The 20,878-nt window shown below is 50.1% G+C and overlaps 10 protein-coding genes across 10 annotated transcripts; 5 read left to right on the top strand and 5 right to left on the bottom strand.

Annotated features, from left to right (window-relative positions):
* Positions 1 to 538: 538 nt before the first annotated feature.
* Positions 539 to 1,661, bottom strand: J7T55_012296 (uncharacterized protein; the record flags this gene model as incomplete). Its single annotated transcript, XM_053137168.1, has 3 exons — positions 539 to 801; positions 877 to 1,067; positions 1,117 to 1,661. The coding sequence occupies 3 exons, from the start codon at positions 1,659 to 1,661 to the stop codon at positions 539 to 541; spliced, it is 999 nt and encodes a 332-aa protein (XP_053000096.1).
* A 1,038-nt stretch (positions 1,662 to 2,699) lies between these two features.
* Positions 2,700 to 3,818, top strand: J7T55_012295 (cytochrome P450; the record flags this gene model as incomplete). Its single annotated transcript, XM_053137167.1, has 1 exon — positions 2,700 to 3,818. One exon carries the CDS (start codon positions 2,700 to 2,702, stop codon positions 3,816 to 3,818), a length of 1,119 nt encoding a protein of 372 aa, XP_053000095.1.
* A 542-nt stretch (positions 3,819 to 4,360) lies between these two features.
* J7T55_012294 (aldose 1-epimerase family protein) lies at positions 4,361 to 5,687 on the top strand (the record flags this gene model as incomplete). The annotated part of the gene is made up of 3 exons (XM_053137166.1): positions 4,361 to 4,646; positions 4,723 to 5,436; positions 5,503 to 5,687. The coding sequence occupies 3 exons, from the start codon at positions 4,361 to 4,363 to the stop codon at positions 5,685 to 5,687; spliced, it is 1,185 nt and encodes a 394-aa protein (XP_053000094.1).
* A 300-nt stretch (positions 5,688 to 5,987) lies between these two features.
* Positions 5,988 to 6,677, bottom strand: J7T55_012293 (uncharacterized protein; the record flags this gene model as incomplete). The annotated part of the gene is made up of 1 exon (XM_053137164.1): positions 5,988 to 6,677. The coding sequence occupies one exon, from the start codon at positions 6,675 to 6,677 to the stop codon at positions 5,988 to 5,990; it is 690 nt and encodes a 229-aa protein (XP_053000093.1).
* A 317-nt stretch (positions 6,678 to 6,994) lies between these two features.
* Positions 6,995 to 8,374, bottom strand: J7T55_012292 (uncharacterized protein; the record flags this gene model as incomplete). Its single annotated transcript, XM_053137163.1, has 3 exons — positions 6,995 to 7,884; positions 7,940 to 8,237; positions 8,309 to 8,374. The coding sequence occupies 3 exons, from the start codon at positions 8,372 to 8,374 to the stop codon at positions 6,995 to 6,997; spliced, it is 1,254 nt and encodes a 417-aa protein (XP_053000092.1).
* A 1,832-nt stretch (positions 8,375 to 10,206) lies between these two features.
* On the top strand, positions 10,207 to 11,197 carry J7T55_012291 (uncharacterized protein; the record flags this gene model as incomplete). The annotated part of the gene is made up of 3 exons (XM_053137162.1): positions 10,207 to 10,219; positions 10,282 to 10,667; positions 10,748 to 11,197. The coding sequence occupies 3 exons, from the start codon at positions 10,207 to 10,209 to the stop codon at positions 11,195 to 11,197; spliced, it is 849 nt and encodes a 282-aa protein (XP_053000091.1).
* A 499-nt stretch (positions 11,198 to 11,696) lies between these two features.
* Positions 11,697 to 12,518, bottom strand: J7T55_012290 (uncharacterized protein; the record flags this gene model as incomplete). The annotated part of the gene is made up of 1 exon (XM_053137161.1): positions 11,697 to 12,518. The coding sequence occupies one exon, from the start codon at positions 12,516 to 12,518 to the stop codon at positions 11,697 to 11,699; it is 822 nt and encodes a 273-aa protein (XP_053000090.1).
* Positions 12,519 to 14,013: 1,495 nt separating this feature from the next.
* On the top strand, positions 14,014 to 14,903 carry J7T55_012289 (phytanoyldioxygenase family protein; the record flags this gene model as incomplete). Its single annotated transcript, XM_053137160.1, has 2 exons — positions 14,014 to 14,481; positions 14,565 to 14,903. The coding sequence occupies 2 exons, from the start codon at positions 14,014 to 14,016 to the stop codon at positions 14,901 to 14,903; spliced, it is 807 nt and encodes a 268-aa protein (XP_053000089.1).
* Positions 14,904 to 14,964: 61 nt separating this feature from the next.
* On the bottom strand, positions 14,965 to 15,839 carry J7T55_012288 (uncharacterized protein; the record flags this gene model as incomplete). The annotated part of the gene is made up of 2 exons (XM_053137159.1): positions 14,965 to 15,089; positions 15,317 to 15,839. The coding sequence occupies 2 exons, from the start codon at positions 15,837 to 15,839 to the stop codon at positions 14,965 to 14,967; spliced, it is 648 nt and encodes a 215-aa protein (XP_053000088.1).
* Positions 15,840 to 17,698: 1,859 nt separating this feature from the next.
* Positions 17,699 to 20,411, top strand: J7T55_012287 (mannan endo-beta-mannosidase; the record flags this gene model as incomplete). Its single annotated transcript, XM_053137158.1, has 7 exons — positions 17,699 to 17,831; positions 17,888 to 18,146; positions 18,212 to 18,923; positions 19,025 to 19,289; positions 19,346 to 19,516; positions 19,969 to 19,993; positions 20,054 to 20,411. 7 exons carry the CDS (start codon positions 17,699 to 17,701, stop codon positions 20,409 to 20,411), a joined length of 1,923 nt encoding a protein of 640 aa, XP_053000087.1.
* Positions 20,412 to 20,878: the final 467 nt, after the last annotated feature.

Below are 20,878 nucleotides of genomic sequence, written 5' to 3'. Positions count from 1 at the left end.
ATTTAGCCAAAAGTCTCCATATCTATTATTTTGGAGAACGTATCATTTGACCATCAACAGAACGGACTGTAGCCTCAGTGCTTTTACAGATCTATGCCTCTAATCGTCTGTGCCTCAAGCTTGCAGATTCACGTCTGAAGTGGGGACAACTCGACCGGCCCGTTTGTCTATTCTGCTGCCGAGAAAAAAAGTCACCGGTTGTGCCGACCACACCAACTTAGACAGAGACAATTATTTTCTTTGGAGAGGGGGCAGGGGGTGTGAGAAGGCTTGGCAGGATAAACATAGTTTTGCTTTACTTCATTACTTGAGCCGCCGGATCACACGCTGAATGTTGCGTTGATGGTGAGATTAACTGGGATAGGGAGCCAAGTGCAGATAGATCTCATCAATTCCTCATTAATAATGGCCTATTGCCGTGAAACAATACTTGCGAACTTGATTGTGTTTACTGAATGAATTGGTCCGAAACAACTTTCAACAGATACAAGAGTCAGGAAATGGCAGGTCAGGAAATGGCAGGTCAGGAAATGGCAGGTCAGGAAATTTGGCAAATGAGTTTCTGCCCTGAGACCCGTTTCTTTTTGAGAACCTCGAGTCCATACAGTATTTCCCCAATACTAGTGCCGATGCCTTTCAGAGGGTGACTTTTCAGCTTGCCATCGTCAAGCAGCTCTTGAGCAATTGCAAACCACTCCACGCCAAAGGTTTTGTACTCGTGATCTCCTTTCCGCCCAAAGGGCTCAGGCCAGGCCAGTGTCTTTCCAAGAAGTGTCGGGCCAAGGACCCAGTCCGCCTTCACTGTCTTTGGTCGTGTGTGGAGAAATCCGGGAAACGGTTCCAAGGCGGTATATCTTCCACCCGCTCGCCCGAGACAATTGTAGCAAAACTGCATGGTTTCGGGCTCGGATATACAGTCAAGGATATACTTGAGGGAATTTCGAGTGTGCTTTCGAATTTGTTCGGCACATGTGTCTAGGTGGTAATCAAATACTGCTGACGCTCCGTAGGATTTGACAAGTTCGAAATTGCTCGGGGAGCAGGTGGCAATAGGATTCAGACCCGACCTAAGGGCATGGTCAGCTCGGAGTTTCCATCAGCAAAAACTTGGCCTACAATTTTAGCAGCTGTATAGCCAGTGTGCCAGTGGCAGTACTGCCGCCGTAGACAAACACGTCCACAGGTCTATTTGCGGGCGACTTGGGTGAGCCAGGGACATCCAACGATTTGAAGAGCGCGAGACCAATGGTGCCAATACCACTTCCCAACGAAGCACCCTGCTCGAAAGACATGTAGTCAGGTATCTTCATGGTGACCAAGTCTGTGGCGCCCACGAACTCGGCGAAAGCCCCAACATTGGGCGTCAATGAATGCATCCCTGGAACTGCGCCGCAGACACGGTCGCCAACCTTGATTGGCACTGCTGTCTGAACCTTGGGCCCAATGGCTATCACTTCGCCGGCAAAATCCATGCCGGCAACTGCTCCGTGGGTGGCAAGCTTTCCCACCATTTTCGTATCGATCGGGTTCAGTGCAACGGCAGCGTTCCTCACCAGAATCATATCGTCTTCCAGGGCAGGAACGCTGACATTGTGGTCCAACCCTAGCACACCGTCGCTGAGAGCAATTATAGCGCTTTGTTTCAAGGGCAGGTGAGCCATGGTGTGTGAGTTGTTGTTGGGGTCTGGTATGAAGAGGAGAGAGTGGCCAACTGGGTGCTATAAGTTAGGGCAGCAGCTTGACATGATGAGAGATCAGGTTTATTGCAAGAATTGCAGTGTCGATTCGACGTACTGGGACTGCATGAACGACGAAAACTGAACGGCTTTGTTGATGTAATAACATGCCGTTCTATGTTCCTACCATATATTGGCAGACGAATGAGAACTCGCCGGTCCGGCAGTGACGGGAATCGCATAATATCGTAAATATTCCCTCCAAATAGATCCGACCGGAGTCCAGACAAGTTACATTCCCTTTTCGAAGCAAAACAAAATCATTTCAGACATCAAGATTCAAGTGTCGCCGGGATTTCACACAAAACTGCCGATTCAACTGCAACTTCACCATTATCTCGTATTTACTGCTTCCCTCTATTCGTGATGTTTCTAGGTCTCTGGTTGTTGGTCTTTGTGCCGAGTTCAGGCTGGCTGCTTTACCAAACCAGCACAGGAGGCTCAGGTACAGGACCGATTCTCAAATTGACAGCATTGGAGGTCATCATATTTGCTTTCTGGGCGTTCTACTGGATGATTCTATACCCTCGATACTTCACACCTTTTCGTAATATTGCAACTCCCAAGGTGCGTATTGCCCCCTTTGTGAGCTTCAGTGGTGGCATAGTAATTAAGAGTCATATAGAACAGGACAATCCTGACTGGCAACTTTCCCGTGCTATTTCCTGACCATCCATGGGAGTATATTCGAGCAATTGCCGAGACAACTCCAAATTATGGTCTCATTAGACTGTATGCAGCCTTCAGCGGCGAAGTCCTCCTGGTCACAGCCCCAAGCTCCATTCGAGATCTGCTAGCCAGCAAGGCTTTCGACTTTGCCCATCAAACGTTGGTTCAGCTCGCTATAAAGCGCTTCACGGGCAGTAACCTAGGCTTCTTGAGTACAGAGGATTTCAAGGTATGGAGCTATGCAATTGTTGCACATTCATCGCTAACCAGAAGGCAAAGTTGCATCGGAAGAATATGCTGCCAGCCTTCGCAGTCCCCCATATCAGGCATCTGAGTCACATATTTTGGGATAAAGCACTGGAGATGGTGGCTTCCATGGAGGAGCAATTGAAGTCCGACCCCGAATCCTTGATCGAACTTCGTGAGTACGTTTCACGAGCCACACTGGATAACATCGGGCTAGCTGGCATGGGTTATGATTTCCAAAGCCTCAGGCAGCCTGATAGCGAGCTCAGAACTCGATACAAAAAGTTGCTTTTGGACCCGACCAAGGTCTTCAACTGGGTCGGACTGCTGAGCAGGTACCTGGACATGCGACTATTGCTGGAGATACCCGTGAAAAAGCTCCGAGAAATCAAGGAGTCGGCGAATTACCTCCGCGCGATTTCCGGGCGGGTGATTCAAGAGAGAAAAGAGAAGCTTATTGCGTCCGATGAAGCGGCAAGCAAAGATATCATCACCGTTGCCCTGGCAAGCGGCGTGTTTGCGGACCACCACCTGGTCGATCATGTCATGACGTTCCTGACAGCAGGGCACGAGTCTACAGCCACAACCTTCGAGTGGACCATGTATGAGCTCGCACGAAGGCCTGAAATGCAACTTCGGCTGAGGTCAGAAGTGAGGGCAGCCCTAGGACCTGACCACACAGCCGCCGACTTTGGACCGCAGGTTTCCAACATTGCGTATCTGAACGCCTTCTGCAGTGAGGTCATACGCTGCTATCCATTCTCCCCCATCATTGCCAAGACTGCGCAACGAAACACCACCATCAATGGCCAGCACATTCCCAAAGGAACCATGGTCATCTATTCGGCTGAGACTACAAACCATGACAAGAGTCTCTGGGGACCCGATGCCCATATATTCAACCCAGGGCGATGGCTCGGCGAAGGAATGGCAAAAACCGGAGGAGCAAGCAGTAATTTCGCTATGCTCTCATTTGGAGCGGGACCAAGGAATTGTATCGGACAGGACTTTGCAAGGACAACTCTCGAGTGTCTTGTTGCAGCAATGGTGGCTACGTTCGAAATCGAGCTGGCCAATGTTGATACAGCTGGCAGACTGAGATTTGGACAGACGAAAAAGTCTGTAGAGGGGATGTGGGCCAGACTGAAGATCTTACCCCCTGCCTAGAAGCTCGCTTACGGTTTACATGTCTTGGTTCCCATTTGTACTCAGTCTTATTCCATGGTCTATGGCACTATCAGTAGTCCTTCAATTGAAGTCGAGATTCATAGCCTGCGGCGTGGGGTTGTGTTCGGTCCAACGTGCGATTCGTGCAATAGTGCTGGCTGAGGATGACACGCCTCGTCTAATGTTGTGGCTTACATGCGGGAGACCTAACCATGTACATTCAAGTTCCGTGTTGTTGGCCAGTCCAAGTCCTCCTAACTAAGTCGCCGGTCATGCATGCCTAGTCCTATTGCAACAAAAGTCACCGGTCCACCACAACGGCTCATACCTGACTATCAAGGCGAAAGCAACGTTGACTCGTCAAGGGACCGCCCATCACCCCTGCGCTGCTTGGAAATCCTTGACTGTGATGTGCAGCTGCCTTTCCGAAGGAGCAGGTGGTCTGGTGTGTTGCAGGTTGCCAGGCACATTGCCCTTTCTATCAACTTTCATCGCCAAAGATCGATCAAGTCTTGATAATTCAACCACCTTGGGCATCCACAATGAGGGTTCTCAAATTGGCAACGAGCCTTTTCGCAGCCATCAGATCAGTATGGACCCGAGGAAGCCCTTTTGCCGCACTCACAGCTCTGTGGCCGATGAACGATGAAGGGAAATACGTTATTCAATCTGAGGGTATTCGGTTAGCATTCACCAATCATGGTGCTGCCCTGACCAACCTATGGATTAACGACACACACGGGGAAGAACTTGACATCGTGTTGGGTCTTGACGACGCCCGCAGCTACCCTCAGATGTCATCAAATCCATATTTAAACGGTGTTATTGGTCAGACCTAGCTGCCTTGGACATTCTGACTCTTATGTACCCATGATTCAAAGCGTTACTGACAATTGAAGCTCAGGTCGATATGCTGGCTATATGAGTGGTGCAAGCTATGAGGTTGACGGAGTTTCCTTTCAAGTCCTGGCAAATGCGCACAATCAGACGTCGTTGTTCAACGGAGGACATGAAGGGTGGGGACGTCAAACATGGGACATCGCAACGCATATAGAGAACAGCATCACATTCGTTCTGTTCGACCATAAGTGGAACGGCTTCCCGGGCATCTTTGCCTCTTGTCTCACACACACCGTCACACCGCACCAGTGGCGCGTGGCATTCGGTGTTACACCGTTGCTGAAACCGGGGCCTATCAATCTGAGCCAGCAGGCCTTCTTCAACCTTGATGGTTTCAAGTCAAACTCGAGCCATACGATACTCCACCACGAAATCCATCTTCCCACAGCTGGTTTTCGGTTTGAGCTAGACGAGTTGGGCATACCCACAGGAGACTTGAAGAGCAACAGAAAGGGAGGCAAGCATGATTTCTGGTCGACTAAGAGACGTGTTGGTGAAGGCCTCAGGCAGGAGAGGGCGAAAGAATCTTCAGCCGGCTGTGAGACGCATAATGACACTGACTGCACATTCGATACCATATACATGCTCTCCCATCGACCACTTGCGAACAAGGAGGATGCGCCTGCTGCAATACTCTCTTCGGCCACGTCAGGGATCACCATGAAACTTTACACCGACCACGACGCTGTGCACGTCCATAGTTGGAACAATACACAAAGTAAGATATCCCTTTCCCCCGCGTCTTCTCTGCACATGGTGAGAGTTATTTGACCATACTTCACAGATGAAATCAGACTGAAAAGGAAACAAGGTGGTGGCCCAGTGCCTATGCATGGCGCAGTATCCTTGGAGATGCAGGACTGGCCAGACGGAGTCCATCATCCGGAATGGCTGAACAGAAAGACAATTTGGGGCATGGACGGGTTGTATACGAGCTTTGCAACATATAAATTTTCAGTCAAGAAGTAGTTCAACACATAAAACACATTTTGCAATAATGCCCGTGTTCATATTATATGACCACCTCAAATAAAACTCCGCTTCGGTAAACATAACCGCTCCAAACCCGTGCCCAAATCTGTGACCTCTTCATAGATCTCACTGTATGGCATTCGGACCCGCCTCTCAATATAAAGAATTATATCGTCAGTAATATCGCAGAAATACTGGAAGTCAGATAATGCCAATGTAGTTTTCGGAGGAAATTTTGGCCCCTCTGCTATTCAGCCGCTCCTTCGTCCTTTGAATGACTGAACAATGGTGTCAATGCTACACAACCACACTTGAGTCTCTCGATACAGATTCGTATGCTGCTATCACCTCATCTGAGATCTTTTCTGCCTCTCTCAATCTAGACGGTACCTCATGGCCTGTATGGAATCGAACTGTCCTTGCACATTTCGGGTTGAAGTACTCTTGCACAAGCCGTTTTGCTCGCCCAAACCAGGGGTCTGCGCTCCCTTGGACATGAACGGATGGCAAGTTGAGCATCTGCGGTTGGAGACCTGTCGCCAGGGGCAGTAATGGGACAGCCCCGCAAATCATAATGACAAACTTGATATTTGCCCCTAAAACGGAATCCAGGCACAGGGCTGCGGCCACACGCGTCCCCTGGCTGAAAGCCATGATGCCGACCGGCTGGTCCCGCTCGATATGGCCCGCGAGAGTGTCCCGTACTTGGCGCCTCTCGCTTTCGATGTCCCCGGAGGTCAAGTCGAAGAAGCCGGCTGTGTTCTCATCGTGGTGCCACCGCCTGTATGGCTTTGCGTCTGCCAAGAAGGGCGGGACGCCTGGGCCGGGCTGCGGTGTCTCGAGTGGAGAGTCGACGAAGACGAAGCGAAACTTGGGTGCAAGGACCTGAACGACGGTACGAGCCTGATAGCGGTAGATCGAACCGTTCGTCCCGTGCCCGTGGAAGCAAAGAATGACAGGCAGACTTGGGTCCGTTATCTGAGCCATGCTTTGTGGATGATTTGGAAAGGTCAACTAATTGCCATTGGTGGTAATGCAAGGAAATGTGTACCCTCGGGGATGACACTGGATACAAGTAAGGCAAATGCACAAATAACGGCTGTACAAACGGCTAAAGTGCCGTGGGTTCAAGCTACCGAGCCGGGATGCGGCCGGTCTGTCTCGCATCGCATGATCGAATCTGTACCAAGTTTCTAAGAACCGGCGACTTTTTCTAGCATTACGCGGCTGTGTACCGATCTCCTCTTGTAGAGCGAATGTAGTGGAAGTTATTATATAGAGAATTCTTGATCCTGGTTACTTAGTCATTTGCCCGATGACAACGGGCTCTGGCTCCTGATAAAGCACGACAGCCTCTCGTCTAGCGCAGTCTCCTTCTCGATTACCATCTCCGCCACGAATCGAATCGAGTCCGCAATTTCAGTACTCTGTGGCGTCTCGGCCCCATCGAGACTCTCGTTTACCATGGAATGGGAGGAAGACGTTCTCGAGCGTGCATTCGCAAACTCGCCGCATCCGGAAACCAGCAGATGGATGGACTCACGGAGCTGATGGATCATACGGAGAACCATGTGCATGGCAACGTACGAGCTCATGGCTGGCTGCGACGCGAGATTGAAGGCACCGAGACTCACCGAGCCCATATCCCCAGCGGGACTAGCTAGAGCTTCCACAGTAGGTCCAAGCAGCTGCAAAGCATATCCATAGCATGTAATGACTTGCAGGACTATGATGAAGGTGGGACTGGACGGGTTTTGTTCGGCATGCCCAGCATCAACTGTCGGTTGAGAGTGGAGCTGTCCATGAGTTGCAACGGCCATCGTCGAGTTGGGGAGATGCCCTCGGGAGAGCAAGATCCCCTGCAGAATCTCGAGTAAGTCCTTGCATGCGCTGAGAACCTGAACCACCACGGATCGATTCTCACGGAATGCTGCAGTGGAAGTGTCGGACAGTAAGCTGTGCAGCCTACACTGCAGCCGCAGAAGCACCGAGTCGTCTGTGCCAGCCATGACTGCCGTAGCTCCTGGAGCATGGTGTGAGCCTCCGAAGGCATCCGGCCCTTCGCTGTGGTGGGATTCATGTGTAGTTCCACTGGATATGTTTGGATAAAATGCATGGCCAGCCTCCGCCCGGGCTGGATGGTTGTTCGTGGCTTGAACGAGACTTGCGCGGTCGAAGACTTCGCTGTGCATGACTGTTGACGGTATGAGCAAAGGTCAGATATATATAACTCCAGAATTGGTGGGTACCTTCGAAAAACAGGCTGGGGTCTATAGTGTCGACCCCATATGGTTCATTGGAAACAAAGGCCCCAGGAGCCGGTATAACATCGTCAATATGAGATTGGCTTGGGCTGGGCAGCTGGGGTGGGCTTCGTGACAGGCTGGCAGTGGCGGCTTGGGTGCTGGTGCTAGTGGTTACGCTGGTGGATGCGGTGCTGATGCCATGGCCCGGGGGCCCACATGAACGGCCCCAACCGCCTAGATCTCCTTTTGGCCCCGCCCCAGGTCTGGATTGATTCCTCGGACGACCCATCTGTGCAGTATTCTGATAGACACAGTCTATATCGAGTCTCTCGCATCGGTCGCACCGACTGTCAGGCCCTCCACTACGCGTACAGCGGTTTTTGAGAGCATGGCAACGATCACACGCTGCGCGGAGTTTTCCATTACTGATTTCCGCATGGCTCATGCTGGTGTTGATATCGGGTGTGATACAGACGGCCAAGACACCCCTGCAGTACAAGCAGAACTCGACCACACAGAGATTGGCGAGTTTAAAGTTAGAAGGAGAGACTCGTTGTTTAGAACGACCACTTTAGCGCGAGAACACTTGGCCCCTTCCCGCGAATCTTATATGGGCCAAGAGTGGTCCAGGCACTTTGAAAGACAGGGCTGTATCCGATAGGACATTAGACTAATTCTACGGAACTCCTCCGTTGGTTCACTTGGTCAGCAAATGCCTTGGCAAAATGATCCTTTGCCGATGCCAAGGGGCTTGTTTTAAACTTAGAGACGTTATAGGCCGCAAGCCAAGGAGAAAAGCATGTAAGACGGTTGGGATTCAAGAGGATGGTCCAACATCTGCGATTGTGATCCTCAGCTGCAGTATTTTGGCCAAATAAGATACCTGTAGCGCTTCATACTGAGTAAGGTCTCTCAAATTTGAGGCTGTTATCGAAAGGGGTCTCACCTCCGTGTGCCACTCTTCGTGAGCCAACTGACACTTGCATAGACTTTTATTGACTTATCATACTGGCTCAAGATTTGCCTCACTGGTTTTCAGCGAGCCGCGAGTCGATCAGAGAATGATCTACCGTGCCCAGCCTGTGTTTAAGGCACACGTCAGCCCAATGCTCTTGTGGCAGGCATTTCTGATTCTGTGCAGATCTGCATCAATATGGCATTTGGACCCAATGTCTCTGACGGTCGACACTGATTGACATCACGAAGACCGCGTGAATGAGTCTCCGGGCTGCCAGGTGGAGGTTAGATGTCATCCAGTCCAGATTTCAGCAATGGACTGGTTCAAGTTGCAAGTCAACTACCTATCTGTGCACAGCTGTTTGACGGAGTTAGGGAAATGCCACGTACATGGTGGTCTTATCAGCGTCTGGTCCGGACTTGAGTGCTGTGAGCCGTATCAGCTGTACTAGATTTGCGTTATCCCATTTCAACTAATTCGCGTCTAAGGGTGTGATGTACGACGCACACTAATGCGATTACTTTCAGCGGGAGGGTGGCAAGGGCTTATTGACTTTCGATAAACATATGGGCGAAGTCCCGAAACGAGAACTCATGGAAGGGATCGAGCTATTGCGTTTGGCTGATGACCTGAACACTCAGAATATCATTTCCGTGTCTGGATCTTTGGTTGCGACCGAAGGAACCATGCATGTTGTCAACGCCTGGGTGCGGCGCAGGGAGGTCTATCTTCCAATGGCGAATTAGGCTCTATCCACGAAAAAGAATATGACGTTGTGGTGTGGTAGAAGTGGGCCTAATTTGCGTGCAGATGCAGATTCCAACCGGATCCGCACAGGATATTCACTCTGCAAATGTCTAGACAAGTGCCCGGACAAGTTCCCGCATGGTTGACTCTGCATGTGCCCGGATGAGTCTGCATATGCCCGGGTGCGGCAATGTATATAGCCGGTGGCGGGCATCCAGGGCCGGCCATTGATGTGAGAAAGTCATTTTGTTCCTTAAGCATCGGCCCACCTCTCCGCCTTTTCAATCAAGTAACTGCTACTGAATGTATCTAAAAACTCGCCGGTCTGAGCCACGCAAGGTGGCGTCCAGCCTCTGACAGGATTTTGATCAGATAGGGAAAAAAACCAGGATTACAGTTAGAGATAAGAAGACTATACATCGATGGAGTGGCACGATGCGGGCGAAAATAGGATCAATGTGGCCTTCAATATTCCCAGGTCACTTCCTGGCTTTGACTTTTTGAGACGCAGCATAGTCAAAGCGACAGTCTGATAGTAGATCACTAGATATCACCAGAACCCAAAATGACGGTCGAAAGTTCGATTCCCCCATGTGATCAGAAATTCTTCAAAACGTTGTATTGACATACCGCGAAACAGCTTCACCCGAAGATTGGAAGAGAAAGGCCGGCAGTTACAAGGACATGACGAGCACGCTAAATGTCAAACCGATTGGCATCATGCTAGAGAGGCTGAATGGTCTACTACCATTCTCCGAGGCCACTGGAATCCTGGACAATGGCTGCGGTCCGGCACCAATCATGGCGCGGATCATCGATGAGCATGGGGACAGCCTTCCTCAAACTTGTACTTTGATTTGCTCAGACTTCTCAAACGGCATGGTGGAACAAGCCAACAACACAAAAAGAAATGCCCTCGAACAGCAGAGAGATTCACCATGGACTCATGTTCGCATCGAAACACTTGATGTGATGGATTTGCTTAGCATCGAGGACAACTCCTTGAGCCATGTTGCAGCCGGATGGGTAGGTACAGATCTGCCCTAGAGCGTCCTACCAAACGTGTCAGGGAGGCTTCTTGATGCTAACCATCAGTGTCAATCTAGGTTTTTTTCAATGCCAAAGACCCACAGAAAGCTCTTGCCGAGTCGAAACGGGTGTTACAGCCAGGCGGCGTCCTCGCTGCCTCGTCATGGGCAGAGACCGACTGGCTAAGGATTCTCAAGGTTGTCAGCAAGCTGGATCCTGCAGTCCAACCCCCTTCGATTGGTGAGGACTGGGGTACGTCTTCGGGCGTCAAGGCGCAGCTAGAGAAAGCCGAGTTCCGCAACGTTGAGGTGCATCAGGTCCACGTGGACATACCGTTCAAGTCGCATGCCTCATTTGTTGAGACCATGCTGACACGGGTCACCCAGATGGTCGTTGCTAGCCGAGCACTGCCGAGTGGATCGCATGACGAACTAAGGGGTCTTATGATTGAGGAAATGAAGTTGATCTGCCCCAGAGAGCCGGGTGTTCTGAGGGGAACTTCACTTGTAGGTTTCGGGATCAAATAGACCAGGGCACAATTGCCCTGAAGAGTTACTAGATGCCTCGGTCAGCTTCCTCGACCACTTACAATACGTCCCAACTGGTTCAGTTGACAATATATCCTTTATTTATATACACCTCAGTGAAACAGATTAAAGCGCATTGTCTATATTATTTCAATTACATTTCCAATTACAAATAATTACTAATATCAAGTTTCTCTTAGTTTCATTCAAGATCAGTCAGGTTTACTCGATTGTTTCGATATGCTATGATTTCGTCACCACCCAACAATCAGCTGCCCGTGACCTAGTTGCAAAAGTCTTGCAGCGGCGAGTATGTTCTGCTGCCGTGTGTGGCCAAATAGCCAAATTGCTATCTCACCCCTGTGTATAATGGGATATATCCAGTATGCAATGCAATATCTTAAATGATCATTTATCAACTTTTTTTGTTATGCTGTACATTGAGAACTCTGTGCTTGCCTTGTCACCATTTAACACCAAACCCGCACGAAAAGCCTGGCTACCAACATACGGCGGACTGAGTGTGCCCAAAACTCGTGACGTCGTCCCATCTCGGCGCGGTCTTTGTGAGGTTCATTATAACGCTAGCACAATGCTCGGCATGCTCCCACACATGCACAACCCTCTCCGCCTTGGTTCCAAGATTCAACGATGCCGCTGCTTGAAGGAGCAGGAACATGCAATGCGTCGCATGATGTGACACAGTCGTCCACGCTGGCGTCAGAAGGTCAAGCTCATTTAGCTCTTCCTCAGATATCTTCGCCCCAGGCTTCCCGTTCTCATCTCTGTAAAAGACAAACTCTGGTATATCGCCGTCTAAGGCCTTGAAGACAGCTGCCCTCGCAGGTTCAAGATCAGCGGCGCAGTTTGGCGAGATCCATCTGTTGTGGATTTTGCTGAATGTACATCCTTTATTCTTGGCCTCAGCGATTGTTGCACCACACCATTCGTGTCCTTCAGCAACTTCTGCGTCCTTCATCCATGTGAGGAGGTTGTCTGTGCCTTCGCCGGGCTGGGGAAACCGAGATGGCGGCTTTGGTGGAAAGGCAAACAAGGTGATTAATAAGATGATAGTCAAAATACCCGAGAAATACTGCCACCTTCGTATTGTGGTATCTTTCTTCCTAAGTTCCAGAGCCAGCGCTGTTCCACTGTCTGTTTGCCTATCGGCATCCTGGACCGGCGCGTAACTTGACTTTCTGAAGAGTGAAAATGGGAACCAAGATCGTAAGCCCACCCGGCGATCTGAGCTCAGGCGCTCGTCCAACGTGTTGTACGTCTCGGAAGTTTTCGAGACATCGTCTTCGTCGAACCTGCCCATGGGCTCTGGGGTCGATTAGGAGTTGGTTCGAAAGCTGAATACAAGGTTTTAGTGGATAATTTGACAGGCTCAATCTAGAAAATGTAAGTTACAAGAAGAATCAGGCTAGGATCTTTGAGGTCTATAGAGAAATTAAACAGCAGGGTATGGTACCTACAGGAAGCTTGGAGTGATAATGCTTGCTTAGCTGCGAGGGAGAGGGGGAAAGGCGTCTGCAGATGATAGCAATAGCCAATTAATGACACAGCGAGCCTTTGGGTTACGAAAAGTCAGTCTCAAACCAGATGTAGTGCTCTCTGACCACATAGCTTCTGTCTGTGGGATGAGTCGTGCTGAGATATTTCGGACCGAGACTCTCGAAAAGCGAGATTTCGGACCGCGCGTGCAGTTCCATCCGGCTAAAATTTCGATCAACACTTGTCGTTCATATCACGATTCGAGAGAAACCATCGAAATAGAATATTTGAATGTCAAGCGAGATACAGAGGTAAGAGTCATTTGACCGCATCCCTTCCATATACTCGATACCCGACCTAGTCCAGGAATCAGGCGGCCGGCAGCATCCCTAGACCCGTTCCCAAGAGGCAGACTCTCTGTGATCGTATCTGGAGCAATTTCAAACAAGTGTAACTAAGACGTACCAAGCTCGGTGAAGCGTGCATCAGCTTTCCCTGTCCATCATTTCAGTACAGTCAAATTCTGACCTTGCAACTATTCATACGCAGGAGCAGCTAAGTAGGAGGGGCGACTATAGAGTAGAGGCTATGACCAAGCAAGGGCTGCCACCTACGAAATCACGGCGTGGCTTCGTGAAGCAGCACCTATGATAATAACTTTGGGATGAGATTTGAACGCGCGCCTTCGCCAATTCGAAATGGCGTGAGAACTCAAGTGAGCTTGGACCGCGTTCTGGAACACAGGTGGTGGCCAATATCAGATCTATGCATCTACATGCGGTTCACAGCATACTGTAACGCATTTACGCGAGGAGGTTCAACAAACAAATCATCATTGGCTTAATTGTGTGGGGTTACTAGCCACAAGGTATACTGTAATGACTGTTTGTTTTCTACTAACCAGAACTGTTACCGGTGCCCGCACACGGGAAGCACTTGGCCGCCCACATCTCCGGGCCTACGTGAATGGTCTGCTCGGTATCTAAACCATTGGGTGAGATTCGAATTGGGGGATTGGATGTTATGTAACATCTTTCCTCGCCGACAGGCCATACACTTTGGAGACTGGGCGCGAATGAGAGCTCAGCGGGCTCTTTGTACATGCGGACATGTGGGTGCCTGTCGTTCCGATAATGCACGTGTACCCGACTATGCGGAGAATGGTTGATCAATTCCAATCCTGTTATGGGGTAGGTAACATTGTGGCAGTCTTTAGCAGTCCAAGCTCCAAAGTGCCTTTTCCGCGCTGACCATACCGGGTTCTCTTCCTGTGCCTTTTTCGCGCATGAGCAATTAGTGACAACAAGCTCTCATTTAGTATGGACGAAAATCAGACTGAAGCCAAAGCTCATTTGCAAGAGCATGGCTGGGCACGCATTCCTTCCGTGCTCAGCAAAGAGGAGGCAGCTCATGCTCTAGACCGGCTTTGGAAGGCCAAGGCGGCGGTAGAAGCCGAGGGAGAAGAGACGTACCTCGAGTTCCTGGATCCCAATCCCAGCAATGTCCGTGTCTTTTACCTCATGGCCGTCGACAAGATCTTCCGCGACCTTATCTCGCACCCCACCGCTATCGAGATGGTGAAGTCAGTTCTTGGTGACGATTTTATCATCTCCAACTTCACCGCCAACATCGCCCGCCCAGGATCCAGGAGCATGGCTTTGCACTCGGACCAGAGCATTGTGTTCCCGGATCCATGGCAGGATACGTGGGCTTTGAATGTCATCTGGTGTTTGACTGATGTCACAAAGGAAAATGGAGCGACACTCTACATTCCTGGATCAAATAAGGTGAGAGCCTTCTAATACACATCAGCGCGGTGCCAGTGTCAGTACAGGTCAAAGATCAGTCCAGATAACATAGTCCTTCGCAGTGGATGACGCGTAAGGAAGTGCCAGACAACGCGCCAGAGCTCCTCGTTCCGTTCGAGGGTAAGGCTGGGGATATAATCGTAATGGATGGGATGGTTTGGCACACGAGTGGCTCCAACACCACCAAAGATCAGGACCGGGCTCTATTATTTGGGTACTACACTAAGGGTTTCATGCGACAACAAGTGAACTGGACGGCGAAACTGTCCAAGGAAATCCAAGACACTTTGACTCCGGAGCAGAAGCAGTGGCTCGGACTAGGGGTGGTAGGCAATATTGGCGTCACTGGTGACTTCAGGTACATGTCAGTGCAATATCCCGAGTCAGGATCAAAAGAGTAAAAGGCCTTGGCAATTTGGATTCTAGGTTTGAGGTGAAGCAGTAGGAGAGCCGTAGAGATATCTATGGCTCGTCTAGCTTGACTTGAGTCGAGAAGAAATAGTGTCTGGACCAAAAGTTGGTTCCATCCATAGCGCAAACGTCAACCGTCAGCGGCTCCGTGAAGACATCCACCATAGTGGTGCAATCTGTGTACTGATCCAGAACCAAAAGCAAGCGACAATGCGCACATGTTGCGAGGAAAGGCTACTCCTCAAGACGGCAACCTAAAATTGCAAGCGGGCATTCGTTCTTAAGCCCTGAGGTCGTCATAATGCATTTTTGGCGATCAGAAAGTTGATGCACTTTGACCTGAGACTTGTGTCAGCTGAAAGGACACAGGATCTTGCTGATTTACGACGCAAATTTGACCCACCTCGCTCCGCCTCCGAACCTTCAGCAAAGCTCGTCTCCGGCGTAGCTGGATAAGGAGAAGCTTCCTTGCTCTGATGATACGGGCGGTAGACTGGAGGCAGTTGGGAGCCTGTCTTGGTGTCACGAGTCTTGGACTGTCGGCGGGGATTCCTAGCCGTCTGCCCAGGCTGCTGTTGCTCATTTCCCTCCGAAATGACATGTAGTTCTTGACCATTCCCAGGCTTATTTCTGACACTCCGGTAAATTATGGAGACGAAATAGGCGACGCCGCCGATTGTTAAAGTAAAAGGCCAAAGAAGAGCGGCGAGGCCGATGACTAGAGTCTTGATAGCTGCTCGAATGATGCGGATGTTACATCCGCGGAGAAGGCACCGGTTGAAAAGGTTGTCGACAAGGCGAGGGGGGTCCACGATAAGGAGGTAGGCCGTGAGGAATGTCATAGTACCATAGATGAGTGAGCCCAAGACAATCCCTGTAACCAAGAACGCAGCGTTCACATCGAACGAGCGCTCATACACGGCCATGATGACAGTTCTTAAACGATAGTGCGGGTGTCAAACTGCTAGGTGGAGAAGGCTAGTAGATTAGGTGATGGTGACCATAGAAGATGTTGAATCAAGATGCGATTGCTAGGAAGAGGTTGATCAGGTAGCTAAAGCTGCAGTGCGAGGATTGTGCCGGCATTCGAGCACTCGTTCGGATGAGCAGTCATTTTTCAGGCCACTTGTCGTCGTTGCCTTCGCAGTCATTATAACGATCATGGCAGGTACGACTCTGCCTCTACCCAATACAGATAGCTGTCATTGGCGCGTCGTACGCTGACATTGGATGCAACTTCTCAAGTTGCTACACATCTGTTCTCAAGCCTACATTTCGGGCTGAAACCTCAGCCTGATGGCCAACTTTGTAGTCAGAGGGTCACTTCAACCTTCCCCGAACAGTGAGTCAAGTTGGTGGCTTAAAGTCGGTGTCAGGCTCTTGCTTTGTTCGTAGATTGTTTCCACCCTAGATACATCACACGTCTCCAGACACATCTATGCGATGTCTGTTTTCAGATAAAAAAGGCCTGTTTGCCTCCCCAGCTCCTAAATCTAGTCCTGTCCCCTGTCCAGTGGAAGTTGCGCCCTGCAAAAAAACATCTGTCTGCCTCGGACCTCAGTTTTCAATTCAACCCTGATAGAGTCCATGTTCTCACACACGAAAGACGGCAACCGGATATTTCTTGAGAAGCTCAGGATATGAACAGCATACACGATACAAGGCGACAGCCAAGGGGTAGTCGAATCTTAATGAGGTTAGCCTGGTCTGGTATCCCAAATGTAGCTGATGTTTGATCAGTGCATGTTCGGGCCCCCGGCCGTTAGTTGCTGCCACTTTCAAATGTAGGAGTCCAGGTTCTCGCGGGCCATGTTGGTAGACTGACACGTCTTGATCTTTATTGACCGCCAAGAGTCGTGCCCGATGCGATCCAGCTCGAAGGCCAACGTCATTTTGTTCGCTGATGCCAAACCTTTGTGCAGACATCACCAAGCAACACAGGATTGATCACGCCACTGGAGAGGGCTGTGGTGTTAACCGATTTGAGCAGACCTTTCGCAGAACTCGAATGTGACTGTGGCATCTTCCAAGCTGTGGCGCCCACTACGGTTGTCACGGGCGATGCAACCGCGGTTTACAGAAGTGAGGTGGCACTCACGGGTAGCAGTATGACTGACAGGCGGGCCGACGGACCCGTCAGACTCACTGCTTTAGATTTGCCCAGACTTTCGCTTATGGCGAGCGACCCTATTTGGGCCAGCTACGCAACGGACCCCTCCGAAACGACTCACAATTTCCTTGGACAAATTGTGAAATAAGCAGCATATGACTTCGGAAATTCTATAGTTTGTCCGTAGATGGTTCGTTTACAAGTCAATATCAAATTCGCTCAAATCAGTACAAAATGCAAAAGTTCAGAAAGAACTTACGATTTTGTCAAGACAACGCAGAGCTCATGGAAATGTTGTTTGGCTGACCAACGCACGTCAAGGATGTCTTGTTATGAACAAATTTAGAACGTCAACCATTAAATAACAGTATTGACATCTGCATTCTAAATAGTGCACGTTCAATCCACGAAGGGGGAGGGAGGGAAAACAAAGAGGAAAGGTATTATTCCAGGTACCTCTGCAAGGCTAACGTCGCGAAAGTATACTTCCGTTTAAGTCATGCGGAGTATCGACGGCCGAAGCTAACTACGGATCTCTCCGCTTTCAACACAACCCAGCGATGACCATGCGTATAAGTATCATGAAGCTGTTAAAACAAAGGAGATCGATTTTTGTTTATTTGGTAGCGGGATCCAAAATTGACAAGCACCTTGCTCTTCGAAGCGAATTCAACGATGATGTTGACTAGCCTATCAACAGTGTTTGCAGCTTTGGCTAGCTTGGCTATAGCGCAGACCACGACATATCAAGCCGAAGATGCGACTTTGACTGGTGTCACGGTTGCCACAGATGTAGCTGGCTATACAGGTGGGTACCACATTTCACTGTACTTCGATAGGATTACTAATTCAGGTTCATCTAAGGCACGGGATATGTTGGAGGCTTTGATACTGAGGGCGACGAGATTAAGTTCAACGTCACCAGCGCCACGCAAGCCCTTTATGACCTGAACATCATTTACAATGGGCCGTACGGAGACAAGTACACTACTGTCGTTCTCAATGGCGCTGGAGGTGGTCAAGTCTCTCTGCCGGCTACAACCTCGTGGGTCACTGTTCCCGCTGGACAAGTGCTTCTGAATGCCGGATCGAACACGATTGAGATCCAGAACAATTGGGGGTGGTAAGGAACATTTGTCTGCCCGCACATTACAAGGCAATACGGATCATACTAAATTGTTCATACAGGTATCTCATTGATGCCATTACCTTAACACCAGCTGTAGCGAGAGGACCGCATCAAATCACCACGACTCCAGTAAATCCCAATGCCGATGCAAACGCGAAGGCTCTGCTCAAATACCTCGGCAGCATCTATGGAAAGAACATCCTTTCAGGACAGCAAGACCAAGCCTCGCTCGACTGGGTCACCACCAATGTTGGCAAGACTCCCGCGATCCTAGGTGTCGATTTCATGGACTACACCGAATCCCGCATTTCTCGCGGAGCTTCCAGCACGGACGTCGACAAAGCCATTGCCTTCGCTGCCAAGGGAGGTATCATCAACTTCGTCTGGCACTGGGGTGCCCCAGTCGGGCTGTACGACACTGCCGAGCAGCCATGGTACTCTGGTTTCTACACCGCGGCAACTGACTTCAACCTCACCACCGCCCTGAAAGATACTACGAATGCCAACTATACTCTCCTGATCAAGGATATCGACTCAATCGCTGTGCAACTCCAGAAGCTTGAGTCGGCTGGCGTCCCCGTCCTATTTAGGCCGTTGCACGAAGCTGAAGGCAAATGGTTCTGGTGGGGGGCTCAGGGCCCCGAGCCGGCCAAGAAATTGTGGAACATCGTCTATGACCGCATCACCAACTACCACAAGATCAACAATGTATTGTGGGTCTGGAATTCAGTTGCGGCCGACTGGTACCCAGGCAGCTCTACTGTTGATGTTGTGAGCGCGGACACCTACACACAGGGTGATCATGGGGTAAATACTGACTACAGACTTTTCTTTGAGGTACAAAGTGGCTAACAATGTTCTAATTACTGCAGCCCATCTCAGCGACATATAACTCCCTGCTCAGCCTTGTCAACGACACTAAGATCATCGCCGCGGCTGAAATCGGCTCCGTCATGGACCCAGCCCAGTTGAAACTTTACCAAGCAGATTGGGTTTACTTTGTCGTCTGGAGCGGCGACTTCATCTCCGGCGGTACCTGGAACACACTGGACTTCCTCAAGTCTGTCTACTCCTCAGATTATGTCCTCACCCTTGACGAGATCCAGGGGTGGAAGAGCGGAGGCAGCCCCGTGACAAGTACGAGTAAGAGCACAGTCACAACAAGCACACGCTCCACTTCTTCCACCGTGAAGACGAGCACCACAGTCTCGCCAACATCCACTACTCTCAAGACGACCACCACCTCAAAGGTTTCATCAGCTACTCCTTCGGCCACAGGAGTTGCGCAGCAATGGGCTCAGTGTGGAGGAACTGGCTGGACAGGACCGACCGCATGCGCGAGTCCCTTCGTTTGCACAAAGCAGGTAAGGACCGATGCCTTTAGCCTTCGAGTTTTAGACCGTCACTGATAATTGATTAGAACGACTATTACTGGCAATGCATCTAGAGTTACGCATGGATCGTGGAAGAGTGTTGAACAAAGTCATATCAGCGAGATGGTCCTCTGGCTCCGTGAAGAAACATCACTTATGAATTCAGACACAATTTTGTGGTCCACACTTCCCCTTTATTGATATTCTGGAGGTATCCAACTTTCATGCCTCCGCGTAGCTCATGCGTGATTGACTAGACCAGCTTCTGCCTCTCTTCCACAACGCGGCCAGCAATTGTCACAGGTCCCGTCTTTCCATACTCGAATTAGCCTCGCGGTTTGGCATTGTGATTTACCTTTAATATGTCAATGATAGCTTAGCATACTTTGTATAAAAAGTGCCTTACCTTGCCTTGCGAGAGATGACAGATTGCAATACCTCAGCCGGCCATCTCCTCGGACAGTCTTCGTGAGTTTGAATATGGAGTGTATGTTGGTGGGGGCTCAGAGATGGCGATGACGTCGTCAGCGTGTTGTATGACCGGTCGACTGTGCTCTGGAGACGTTCGCTCACTGACGTGGCCGGTGACCGCCCCTACGTCCATCCCCACGTCCTTCTCTTTGCTGCTGCCCCTCATTTTCCGCCAGATTCCATCCTTTTTGTCGAAGATGAAGCCGCCGAGAATGAAGAGACCCAAGCTAATCATTATAAGTGGCCAGAGGAGGGCTGGGAGGATGATGAAGATGACTGGGAGAAGAGGTTTGACCTAGCGGCGATCGCGGTATTGTTGGGGCAATTGTCTGTATGTCTCCTCTCCATCGTTTGCGAGAAGCAGCGCCAGGACCGCGGTGATGATGACGAGAACGCCGTAGATGATCGCGAGTGAGATGATCCAGCTGATGCTGTTTCCTGTGATGTACACGCGCACCATTTTGTGTTTGGTTTCTGCTGAGTTGTAAGAAAGACAGTCAAGGGCATTTTCTTGATGCTTAGGTTTTGGAAGACTCATTTGACGACTGACTTAATATCGCAGCTTGAGATTGTTAAATAGGTAGCTAGTCAGCCTCAGAGGGTGGCAGAGTTCAGTGCTTAGGTCAATTAGGTGACGAAAGGGGTATGATTTCAGAGAAATGAGAAGCTAAAGTAATTTGTGACAACAATACAGGGTCAGTCTCGTCCTTGAGATTGAAGGGGAAAAGAAAAGAAAGCAGAAGTAGAGCTTGCCGCGTTTGGAATCTAGGGAGGGAAGTGAAGTGAATTGGGAATTGGTACTCATGATTAGTCATCAATTTCGATGGGCTGTGTGCTCCATATCCATCATTCCGGCTGGCGGATGACGACGGAACTAAGCCC

Source organism: Diaporthe amygdali (genome assembly GCF_026229845.1).
Source record: "Diaporthe amygdali strain CAA958 chromosome Unknown NODE_2_length_3802984_cov_64_841326, whole genome shotgun sequence".
Classification (NCBI taxonomy): domain Eukaryota; kingdom Fungi; phylum Ascomycota; class Sordariomycetes; order Diaporthales; family Diaporthaceae; genus Diaporthe; species Diaporthe amygdali.
This window is presented reverse-complemented; position numbering and strand designations above follow the sequence as displayed.